At 31.9% G+C, this 13,305-nt stretch overlaps 1 protein-coding gene across 1 annotated transcript; it reads right to left on the minus strand.

Annotated features, from left to right (window-relative positions):
* Positions 1 to 542: 542 nt before the first annotated feature.
* LOC143048883 (uncharacterized) lies at positions 543 to 4,906 on the minus strand. Its single transcript, XM_076222752.1, has 6 exons — positions 4,458 to 4,906; positions 3,659 to 3,877; positions 2,411 to 2,661; positions 1,779 to 1,822; positions 1,275 to 1,433; positions 543 to 735 (listed from the first exon to the last, which is right to left on the minus strand). Exons 1-6 carry the CDS (start codon positions 4,732 to 4,734, stop codon positions 543 to 545), a joined length of 1,143 nt encoding a protein of 380 aa, XP_076078867.1. The 5' UTR covers positions 4,735 to 4,906.
* Positions 4,907 to 13,305: the final 8,399 nt, after the last annotated feature.

Below are 13,305 nucleotides of genomic sequence, written 5' to 3' on the forward strand. Positions count from 1 at the left end.
AAAATATATTTATTTGTTCGTCTTGTTTTCAGACTATAAAAATAGCAAATATAGAAAAGTCAGTAAATATGACTATAATAATGAATTTGACAGGACTAACATCTCTTAGTTTAAATGATAGGTTAAATCATAAAAAGAAAATATTTTTTAACGTGAAATAGATCAGTCGTTGTCTATATCAAAGAGCATATTATTTAATCCAAGCTAGTTAATAGTTTCCATTCTCAATTTTAAATGACAATGCGCATTTTTGTTTAACTGTGATTGTCCTTATAATCGGTCGTGTGATTGGATTGCTTTTCTTGAATAGTAAATACTTTTCTGACGTCAGCGGTTAAACTAACGAAGTACTTCTTTAACTCAGTCAAGTTTAAGGAGGAGATAAAGTTATTTCACTGATCATTAAACAGGATTTTTTGTCAATTCCTACAATGTATAACAGTTCTTTATCATTGGTATTTTCAATATAATCCACTTCTAGCATGTCTAAGAGAAAAGTCAGAAATCTTTTGTGGTACGTAATGCTTTATTAATGTAATATACTAACCTTTCATCGCAATTTTTTTCAAATCGATAAATCTGGTTATTGCTTCTTGATGTCCTTGGTTGTAAATAAACTCATCTACATCGTGTTTGCCACCAACTTTTACATAATAGTTATAAACTAATGATCTAGGTTGTCCCTTTTCTACGCATAACATGCCTTCATATTCGGCAAACCCGTTACCTATGACTCTGTAATTAAATTGGAAAATTCATTACAAAACATGCTGTAATGGCATAGGTTTCCAACATATAAAGTTTTACAAATATTTGGATGAGTGTACATGTACATCATATTTCAATGGAATAAAAGCTAGTGATTGCTAGATTGGGCTATGATGAAGCTAACTGTAATCAACATCTCATTCAACGTATATATACAGATCTTAATGCATATAATTTTAATCAATCTACCCTTTTAAAACTTGAGTTTAATCGCGTTCAATGTAAATATAAAGTCGGATTTTTATGTCAAACGCAACTTCTCTTAAAATTCAGTAACATATTGCCAACTTCGCTTAAAAAATAAATTCAAGTATTAGTACGTGGTATGTTTAAACATGAGTGTAAACACTTTCTTATTTTCAATCCATCTTTCTTAGTTAAACTGCTATCGTAATGTTGTCTTGTAGGCATTTATACCCACATCACCTTCTTTTTCACTAAACCGTTAAAAGCCAACTTATATGTCTGTCGAATTATAATATTCATGCAGATAACATTAAATGTACCTTTTGTATTTCATTTTTAAGTCTTGAGATTTTCCTTTGATTTTCACCAGCACTACATCTTTGTTGTGATTTGAAAGTATAGTTGGTGATAAAATTGCATGGAAGTAGATCTGAACACATTCTCCCGTCTTGTCACTGGAATTTGAGGATTCTGTTCTTCTAATCAATGAAAAAATAATAAGTCTGAGTATTTTAGTGACATTGAATGTCAATTAACGAACTTCTCTCATTATATAAAGATAACTCATAAAAAATCATTAAATCGTGTTCGTTTCTATTGGGATCATTAACTAAGCCCTTTTATGTTTTATCAACACAAGAAATACTGAATTTGATTGTGTTCGTTTAATTCTAATACATATCGTCTAGAATAATATATTATTGGTCAAAACGTTGTCTATTTTTGTACAACTGATCCTTCAAAGTTGCCATTTGATGCACCAAAAATAAGAAATGATGTGGAAAAAATGTTTAAAGCCAACTTATTTTTCTGTTTCTCCATACCTGTATATTTCATTTTCTAAATGTCTATTCGTGTTTGGGTCAATCTGAAAAAAAGTTAAAACAATTGTTTACAAAAAAATGTAATTGGAAGTTGCTGAATATTGTTTATTCGCCTCAATACATTTTGAATATCGACTGCTGAACTGCTTTGGCTTTAAAACAAATATTTTTTCTAGAAATGTCATTTCGTGTCCTTTTATTGCGGACTATGCGGCATGGGTTCTACTCATTGTAAAAAGTCGAACGGTGCACTAATAACTTCACGGTTGAGCTAGCAAACAAGATAAAACCAAAGATATTACCTTTGCATAAACACTCAATGCAATCGGCTGTTATGTAAATCTATTGTATGATATGAAGTTGGCACTCATGGGATTCCAAGCCAATCATAAAACTAAATAAACAATAACATACTTATGGTTATTTGTATTTATTAAGTAAAACACGCGTAGATAGAAATGTTTGTTGTGTAGAGCACAAAAAGGGAGGTATTGGTTTGTTTGACATTTTTTGTAAAGAGTTTGAAAACAATAAGGTTATAAAAAGTTGTTACATTTTTTGTGCATATTATATCAGTTACATGAGTTTAAAGGATGATCATCAGCACTATCATGAAGCATAATAATACTTACACTGGCAATATCTTTATGACGTTCTTTCATTCTTTTCTGTAACTCTTTTTTCTCCTGTTTCTTCTGTCTCTTTGTTTTCTTAGTACTAATCGGTTTGTCTTTGGGTGGTAAATCGTTCGATTTTGCTCCACTACCTTGTTCTTTATTAGCATGGCTCGTATTTACTAGTTTCTCACGGCCGGTAACATGTACGTCTGTACCTTCTTTGTTGACCAAAGTAGCTGTTGGCGCTACCACTTGACTTGCATCTGCTTTAATTGGAGACGCTGTTGTGTCATGTATTTGATTAATTATCCATTTTATAATTTGAAGAAAAAAGAAGAATTGTATGGGGTCCCACAGAATGTATGTCGTATATGCCGTGTATCAATGGAATTTTATCAAGACACATGTCTGTTTAACTTGAGATGGTGACACATTTGAAAGCCAAAAAAAGTGTTTTTTTTTAATAGGTCGTAATTGAATCCCATTCCATTTTTTTTCTCTTTAAATTCAAATTAATTATTAATCTATTTCAAATGATTGGTTGTTGGTTGCTGGACGTCCAGTGGCAAATGTTTCATGTATGTTCAGACCGAAAACAAATAAGAAATGCATATACAATCGGTAGCTGTTATAAAAACTTATTTTTGAGTGTAAATTGACATTGCGATAAGACGTGTCACGGTACTTGTCTATCCCAAATTCATGTACTAGTATTTGGTTTTGATGTTATATTTGTTATTCTCGTGGGATTTTGTCTGATGCTTGGTCCGTTTCTGTGTGTGTTACATTGTAGTGTTGTGTCGTTGTTCTGCTCTTATATTCAATGCGCTTCCCTCAGTTTTAGTTTGTTACCCCGATTTTGTTTTTTGTCCATGGATTTATGAGTTTGAACAGCGGTATACTACTGTTGCCTTTATTTATAGAGACCGTCCAGAATGAATGTCGGGATATTTTGGACTGACACGGGAAAGTGACAGTATATTGGATAGGGCCACCTATGGACCCCTTAAAGATTAGTTGTGTGGATTTTTAACGGACAAAGAGCATATGGAACTTTTTTACACGAGGCATTGGATTTAATGTACTGATCGGACTTATACATCCCGCACAGCCAAACGGACGCGTAACTTTGGTGAGTTGGTTTTTTTTCCGGTCGGGGAATACCAATGGTGACCATATTTCAATCCCCAGTCATCCTTTGGGATGGGGTAGGGGTGGATTTGCAAATCCTTTTAATTTCACCATCATATCAAAAGTAAATACCTTCAGGTTTTCTGTTTTCTAAAGCAGAAGTAGTCGTTTTTACATGTGTCATTTCGCTATTTTCCTCGTTTTCGCTAGATGAATCTTCACTGGAAGAACTGTTTGTTTGTCCTGCTTGACTATTGCCATATTCATCATTAGTCTCATCAATCGGATCTTCTTTGCCCTTGTCAAATGCATTGTCTGTCTCCGTTTTTAACTTATTAGCCTCGCTTACATCTTTAAGTAAAGTTATGCAATGCAAACAAAAGAATGTTACTTATAACAAAATCAAAATAATATTCAGAATGATTTCTTGTGTGCAGAGTACAAAAAGTTCAGGGTCTACTGCAAATTAAAGGATAAAGATAGCTATAATTACAGGATATTTGTCCAACACCTGATAGCCTGATAACGTAAAATGAAGTAAGCAATGCTAAGCTGCTGATTCTTTTAAATCCTCAATTCTACATAAAAAAAAGTGTGGTGCAAATGGCGTTTCATTGTGATTTCTCTATGTCGAGCACGTTATTAACTATTTTCGTAATGTGCTTCCATATTGCTTTCAGCATTGCAGGTAATGACGCATGTTTGTTTTCATATGGAAATTCACCGGAGAACAAATCACATAATGATTCCATTCCCATGTTCCCGATGATTTTACATGACATGTTTGGTGAAGAACAACGATGACAAACGAAAGCTGTGTGTTTTCCCGTCTAGAATCAGGGTGAATAAATGAATGTTCATGATAAAATTCAAATGTAGAAAAAAAATATGCTATGTTTTTGGTAAATGAGGCAAAATGTTTTACACTTACCTTCGTTATACAGTGGCACATGTTGGAGCCCTCCCACTGATTCGTCTGCAGGATCTTCTTCATGTGTGACATTTGAAGGTGACGTCTTATTTACAAATGCATTTTCTTCTACTTTCCATTTACAATTGAGGCAAAATTTCTGTGTTTCTTTTACAGTTGTAGAACACTTCGGGCATTCTATAGTCCGCACATCTTCTCCACATTCCACACAACAGTTCGCATTAGGTGATAAATCTACTCCACATTCTTTGCCGTTTACTATATTTCTACATTTCATCTTTTTCACTTGAATGCATCATTGGTATCTAAAACTTAAAATACACTATCGATACTTGTTGGTATCAATCTTATTTGATTTATCGATTGATTAATGGTGGTACTGTTCCAGACCATAAGAACATTTGGACCGTACGCGTACGGTATTGGTCGAATGCGTATACTCGTACGGTCTAGGACGGACTGGGCCATATTGGTGGTGTATTAAATTATAATCCAGGTACCATTGATAACTACCAATTAGATTAAGACAAACCGTTTATCAAAATCTGTTATTGATTTTTACAAGTTAACAGTATTGCAAAAAGTTGGATAAAGTGAAAAAGTGAACATTCGTCATTTGAAGCTATATATTTATCTTCATTGTCTATCTTAATCCCCATGTGGTACTATCACCCAGGGTGACACTTGCTGCCACAATGAACGTCAGAATTCTTTTTACATTTACATGCTTAGTTCATGCATGTTTTAAAGTGCGTATTCCTAGTCACCATGGTGTGGATATTTGCATCATTGGTAATCATACCTCATATCTTCAATCTTAAATTAGAAACAGCTTATAATTAACCTAATCCTGTTCGTACTGTCTTGGATAGTCTTCGATCATCATACGTTTTTCTTTTTATCAATATTTACATGATATCGCCTTTAGCTATCTCTTTTTTTGTTTAGGGCATGACAATAAAGATAAATATATATTTTTTTCTGGCTTAAAATGGAACAATGGCCAGTATCCATTTCACTGTCAGCTTTATTCAGATTTGTACTTCTCAGTTACCTTAATGGTAAATTTCCTTTTTTTTTATTAGATATATAAACATCGCTTCAAAAATTTGAATACCCGTTGAGTACACCAACATTTGATAGATTTTCAAATGGAATTTTGTCAATACATCTGTGTTCTGACATTCGTTTTTATGCAACAATTTCATTGACTATCTCGATCTTAAAATTTTCACAGTAGATCCATATGTCACATACTCGGTGAAAAGTGACTTACGAAACATCATCAGTGACATATTATCTAACATATTTTCATTTGCTGTTATTATCTTATTTTCAAAGGCTGATATAAGTTCTACCTGATAAACATTAGAGGCATTGTAACAGATATGTATTTACTGTTTTATTATATGATAGTGATCATTCAAACATCCAGTATCTTATCAAAACAGTTGGTAACAACTATTGTTAGAATTGGAACATTATCCATCCTCTAATTTTACCTTGACTGTATACAATTCTTTGTTACTTAGTACGTTAAAGCATACGTCATATTACTCCCGCTTCTCTGGGTCTAAGTTGACACCGATGATATTATCAAACTCGGATCACCCATTTGATCTTCTAATAAAGTACTATATATAGTATACAACAGAAAATGATAAAGCAATTTAAAAAATATATTTATCTAATATTATGTTTAAAAACCTTTGTGTGACACCTTCATAGAATCGAAATGTGTATTCATTAAACCTTAGACATGGTAGATAACAGTATTGATTTTCCTTTTAAGTAATATTCGTATTGATTTCCCTATGCATTTTTAAAAAAGTCAATATTTCGGAAGTTTATGAAAGTAAAGTGGCTTTGTGTTGTAAACTTGAATTCGGACAACTAAATGATTGAGAAAAATCCTATCAATGTCACAGATCGACTTTAAATATTCATAAAAAGGGAAGACAGTAGAATTTTATAGTTTTAACAAATATATTCGACGTTAACGTTGTTATAAACAAGATTAATATATCATAAACTCAGCTTCTAATAATATCCCCGATTCTCATATATAGGTAGGTATAAATGAAATATGTATAAATAGTATGCTGCATTGCAAATATTGTTGCTCTCAACGTCCGTAGCCAACATGCTTAATATCGGTCCTGTTCGTACATTGTTAGTAACAGCTCGTTTGTACCTAGATTGATTTGAAGGAAATTCTTTCCTTAGTTCCACGTGTATCTTAATCATTTTAATTACACAAAACAAAACGAGTGCTATAAATCTATGAAAAAATTATACGTCACACCTTTATGTATTTTTTTAACAGAAAAATACACAAAACCATAATGTTGAGATAATATATCAAATCACAATAATAATGAACGTGTACTTTGTTAAATCATATATCATTTTCCTTTTACTTCAAACACTTTTACTGAAAACTGATAGTGAAAATAGATATCAGTCCTTTGGTCCATATATAGTTAGGTAGATATACATGTACTATACAAAATGTCATGATTTAATCGTCGGGTGGATAATTTGTTGTGATATAAATGAAACATAATCTAACTAAAGTACTCTAAAGAGTCGTTCGCCTAAATCTGCATCAATGGCCATACTCGAACATTGCAGAAAGTAATTCACGAACGCCTCAATGATATATACATAAATTATTTAATATAAATGGTTATCAATTCTGCATATAGTTTAAAATTAACCGTGTATGAAATTAGTTAATTGTGTTTGAAATATCGGGGTTATATACTTTGCACAAATGCCAAAAGAATTGTTCATGCATCAATCCTTCATGATATATACCTATAAATCTTCATTGACTTCTGTTCCCATAGATATTGTTTGAAGGTTGACTTGGTTCAGAATGAATTTAAATGTCGAAAGATTGTGTGCTACTTAATATATCAAGACACATTTTTTTTAAGAACATAATGTTAGCCGACAAAATTAGAAAGTGAGTTCAGAAGTTCTGTATTCTAAAACAATACAATTTAAATCGCGACAAAGGTATATAATGCACATTCTGAAAAAGTAGGTATAAAAAGCAGAAATTGTCCTGCATAACACTTATTTAAATGAAATTCAACAGAGAGGCTGTATGGTTAACAACAAATAACGTATTTCACATGGTAATGCACATGCATGGGTAGAAAGAAAAAATAAACATACCTTCCATGATCAATAACAAGTCTGTTTATCATTTCCAAAAAGTGCATATCATACCTGTCATGCGCTTTTGATGTAGACTTTGTCCTACTTCTAATGCAAAAATGAAACTGAAACTACAATTTCGTATACTATCGATACATGTATAAGTCATGATTATTTGAACATTTATTAGAAATGTTAATTTTATTTGACGAGTGATTACTACTATTTTTATTTTCAATATCTTTAACAGATATCCGAACAAACACACACACAGTCAAACGCATGCACAACCGTGTAGTTAAACATTTACAATAATCATAATTTAGACAACAAAGGACGGTTTTGCACATGATTTGGTTTAAAATTTGGAAAAATGAATTTGTACAAACAATAGTAGTATGTTATACCAGTGCATTAAAATCGATCGCAGAACTCAGTGCAGGTGTAGTCTGGCCATACTTTTTGGACAAATAAAACAAAATTACGAAATAAAGGTCAAAACAAGAAACATATGGAAACAGAAATTTCATACAAAATTCTGGGGTCCTAGATTTGCAGAGGTAGGTAGGAAAAGGGTATTTAATGGACAAAAGATACAAGATATTTGTTTTTCATTTCATTTTCTTGTATATTTATTTTATTTTATTTTTTTATTTATTTTTTATTTCTTTTAATTCATATTTGGGGGGGGGGTGGAGGGTATTACATGTACCTGTGTTTCGGTGTCTATTTTCAAGAACTTTTGCGTTGTCATGTTCATGTAGTTTTTACCAGTGTTATTTATCTAATGTATGTCATGCAAATCATAATTAAGCAATAAAAAATAACCTTCACAAATGTTTTTGATATTATTTATCTATCAGTATACGTACAAATTTCTTAAAATTGAGGATTGAAACAGGGACTGTGTCAAAGAGACAACTCGACCGATGAGCAAAAAAAACCACCAAAAGGTAACCAACGGGTATACAGGATTTGGGATCAGTATATCTAACATAGTTTCCTGTTTTAGCACAACGAGCAAAAACATCTAGCACCCTGAGGCGGGCTTTATCTGCCCCTCAACAGGAATATGTTCTAGTTCAAGGCAAATTTAATGCAAATTGATACACATCTGAGACTATTATGTGTTAGTTGTTATCTCAGTAGAAGTGTAATACATCTTCATCGTACATGATTGTTTTTATGTTAATAACGGGTTAAAAGAAGTCACTGAAAAATGTAAGCATTTGCTGAATGAGTATACGTGACATAACTATGATAACCTTTTTATTTTTCTGTTACAAATATCTAATGTGATTAAAGGACATTGATATAATAAACTATCTTTTGAACTTTTATGCCTATTTTACATAATCTGTTATATATTTTGTTTTGACGATCGGCTATATATATGACAGTCCGCAGTTGCCTTTTCAATTTTATATAATCATTAGGAATGTATAAGATTGCTGTAATACGTTTATTATTTTCACTTTCCAGTCTTGCTATGTGTGATCGTGTACTTATTTATTACATAAAGCCAACATAATGTTCCATCTCCACAAAATATTGTGTTCAATACAAAGACAAACAAAAATCCAAATAGTGTAAATACATCGTCGAAATTTTTTATTTATTTAAATTTTTAATCGCATTGGTAAGATAGATAATTGATAAAAAGACATTTAAAAAATTGTTATGATAGGAAATTAAAAGCGCTCAGGGTTTCTATACCTCAGGTATTCTATAATAGGATGTAAGCATAATTAAAACAAAGCTCTTTTCAAAATTAGTATCATGTTGAAAATATTTCGAATTCAAGGTTGGATGTAATCATTTTGATAGGAAATAAGTTAAGACCAGACTAGTGAAATTATTACGATGAATACAATTTTTGGAACTATTTGACTTTTATTCTTAAGATTGAGCACAACATGGAATGTAATAATGCTATATATATCGCAAGTCAGGAGCCTGCAGTTCAGTGGTTGACTTTAGCTTATGTATGTCATATTTGTTTTTTGTAAATTGTTAGGACGTCAGTTTTCTCAATTGATTTGTTTCATATTTTTTAATGTTGTGGCCATTCATAGCAGACTATACAGTTTTTTTTTCATTGTTGGAGGCAGAACAGTAACATCGGATTCATTTGAACTTTGGTGGTTAACATGGGCAATCATACCACACATCTGTAAATATCTCGTTGATTTAAAAACTTATCAACATCCCAGGATTCTGTCATTCCTGGTCATCATTATTGTGTGTCCAATCTAGTTGTGATTCGGATGGATCAAACTCGGTTCATTGGATATCTTGATAATTGGAGTATATTTCATTATCATTGATTCAATTGTGAATCACTAGTTTGTAAAATACCTATATCGAGTATAATATGCACCATAAATACTGGGTTGATGTTTAACGCTCTTGACTACACAAAAGGGGTTCGCATGATGTTTTTTTTTTAAATTTATTTTTGAACTCAGTTTTCTGATTTCTCATTTAAGATAATTTGAATTGATGTTTATGGTTATCACTAATCTAAATTTATTGATATCTGTTGAGACTTAAATCAAAAGTGTTTAATCTGTAAATGGACCCTTCTTTCCCTGGGTCCCAGCCCCTAAAAACTCAACGACACCTAACAGATATGTTTGTGGAACATATTTTACCTGATACAACTATGGAACACTTGGAATGAACTTAAAACCAAATAAAGAAAATCTTTTACAGAGTAAGAAAACTTTAAATTCATAATTATCTAATAAAGTTTTATGTTAATAGATTTAGATTGATCTTAGTAAGATTGTGGCAAATGAAGAAATCTAAAATATACATCAAATTTTTATGTTCTACAAGTGTTTCCATTTTTTATATTATCTTTGTAAGCATCAGTTATCTTATGAAACAAACTATGTTCCTCTTGATTATACTACAGGTAAATATATGTTTATAAGATTCAAGCAGGAAAAAGTGGCATGATGTACCTTGGAAGACTAGAACCTTTGACAAGTCAATACTTGTGTCAGGACCTTTGACTTCATCATATGAGTGTTTGAATGTCTATATTATGTTATTCAGATTGCAGAGAGGGTATATAATATAAATTCCCAGCTGAGGGGTTTTATTCCCTTATCAGAAGTTTGTTTGGGGACTGCCCAACGTTCATAAATAGTAGCAATGGTTGAAAAAGGCAAAGGGAATATAAACCCTTAGCTGGGAATGTTAAATTATATAGCCTGTCTGAAACAGGAATTACTTTTATATATCAGACAACACCCGTCTTAATGCATTTTGCAGCACTAGGCTTTTTGTTCAGCATTCAACATGCAGTATAGATATTCAGCACATGTTTTTTTCAATTTTGTTTTTCTTGCAGTTTTGTTTTTTTGTTTGTTTTTAGATGCCTTTTTTTCGTTCTGCCTTAATTTATTTTTACGCTAAAAATAGTTTAACTAGCAAGTATTTACCTTTTATTATATTGATTATATTGAAATGCTTTGTTATATATTTCGACCACTAGATATAATAATAAAACCATTCATATATTTTTCCGCAAATGAAAAACATTTTGAAATTAATCCTTTTCTAGTGCATGCAACACTTTTCATACTTTTAGCTTTATAAATATTGGCATGTAAATATCATAATTTTAAATTCAAAATGTAACATTGCAGGATACTTTTTAATTCACCCTTTGTTGGCCAACATGTTTAACCCCGCGACATTATTTATGTATGTGCCTGTCCCAAGTCAGGATCCTGTAATTCAGTGGTTGTCGTTTGTTTATGTGTTACATATTTGTTTTTTGCTAATTTTTTTATATAAATAAGAACGTTTGTTTTCTCGTTTGAATTGTTTTACATTGTCTTATCGGTTTTTTTTATAACTGACTATACGGTAGGGGCTTTGCTCATTGTTGAAGGCCGTACGGTGACCTATAGTTGTCTCATTGGCAATCATACCACATCTTCTTTTTTATAATGTTTAAATCTTGGTGAAACAAGAACGTGTCCATAGTCCATGGTACACGGATGCCCCATCCACACTATTATTTTCTATGTTCAGTGGAATGTGAAAATAGGGAAAATCCCTCAATTGACATTAAAACTAGAGAGATCATATCGTAGGGAACATGTGCACAAGTTTCTACTTGATTAGACTTCAACTTCATCAAAAACTACCTTGACCAAAAACTTTAACCTGAAGCAGGATAGAGGGACAAACGGACAAACAGATGGAAGGATAAACAAATGGACAATTAAACAGACACACAGACCAGAAAACATAATGCCCATAAATGGGGCATAAAAACTCTGATAAACTCTTTCTTTACCAGAATATGTACTGACATATCAGTGTATCACCTTTTCTTATAGATTATCGTTGATCATCTCAATGAGATTAATTTTCTCGCTTCAGCCTGTACGCGAAAGCGAGAAAAGCAATCCACTTGAGATGACTAATGATAATCGGTTTATTGCTGTTTTACCTATGACAACGTCGTCAATTTCATGTCAATTTCATTAGCAATGCCATGTGCCTCCTTAGTTTCTAGCGACAATTTTCCATCTCATGCGAGTAGCATGAGATGAAAAATTATCTCAAAACGAGAATGTGTCCTAAGTACACAGATGACCCACTCGCACTATCATTTTCTAGGTTCAGTGGACCGCGAAATTGGGGAAAAAACTCTAATTTGGCAATAAAATTAAAAAGATCATATCATAAGGAACATGTGTACAAAGTTTCAAGTTAATTGGACTTCAACTTCATCAAAAACTACCTTGACCAAATATTTTAACCTGAAGCGGGACGAACGAACGGACGAACGAACAGACAAACCAACAGACCCACAGACCAGAAAACATAATGCCCCTCTACTATCATAGGTGGGGCATAAAAAGATCAAAGGAAAAATGCACAAAATAGCAATAAAAGAAGATTATTATGGTAAACTCATGAAGACATTAATTTAATAATCTTATGCAAAAAGAGAGGTAACCCTTTGTATATTAAATGCTCATAAAAATGTAAGAGGGGAGGAAAATATATTTTACACCAATTTTGCTATCAAAACTGAAAAAGACAATTCAAACGTAATTATTTGAATATATTTCAACAAAAAAATGTTGTTTTATCACGATATAACTAAATTTGATTGATTTTTTTTATTGTTTCAAGTTTGCTCAACGTTATAGCAAGGTCACAGTTGTACAGCATGCATCAAATGTGATTTTGAAAGTTTAAAATAACTACAGGATGACTGTTAAGTTTGATTCCCAATGGCAATACAGCTTGAAAGAAGATGTTTCAATATGATGAGTCTAATCTATCCCAACATATTTGTTTACGTTTTTATACCAAAATTAAATGTTGCACAATTACCAATGAGACAATTATCCACCAAAGTTTAAATGAAATAGATTTTCGAGCTGTCCATGTGCTGTTACACCATTTTCCCAGTTTAGGGGAGTGTTAAACACTCATAAAAATGTTTAACCCCAAAGCATTCTTTATAATCTTTTTCCAAGCCCAGAGCTTGTAATCCAATGATTGTGAGGGTTTATTTATAATTTTACATGTATATAAATTAATCCATCAGTTTTCTTCCTTTAAATTTGAAATGAACAGCTTTTTAAAGCTTTAGATTCTGAATTTTCCCTCATTTTTGAAACTGCGGTCTTTGTTGGATAGT

The sequence above is a fragment of the Mytilus galloprovincialis genome, chromosome 10 (genome assembly GCF_965363235.1).
Source record: "Mytilus galloprovincialis chromosome 10, xbMytGall1.hap1.1, whole genome shotgun sequence".
Classification (NCBI taxonomy): Eukaryota; Metazoa; Mollusca; class Bivalvia; order Mytilida; family Mytilidae; genus Mytilus; species Mytilus galloprovincialis.

Excerpts from the sequence above, each read along its gene's own strand:
- LOC143048883 (XM_076222752.1), bottom strand. The coding sequence starts at position 4,734 with ATGAAATGTAGAAATATAGTAAACGGCAAAGAATGTGGAGTAGATTTA. Across the intron at positions 3,878-4,457 it reads TGTGCCACTGTATAACGAAG|ATGTAAGCGAGGCTAATAAG; the intron begins GTAAGTGTAAAA and ends CTTTACTTAAAG. Across the intron at positions 736-1,274 it reads TTAAAAATGAAATACAAAAG|AGTCATAGGTAACGGGTTTG; the intron begins GTACATTTAATG and ends ATTTAATTACAG.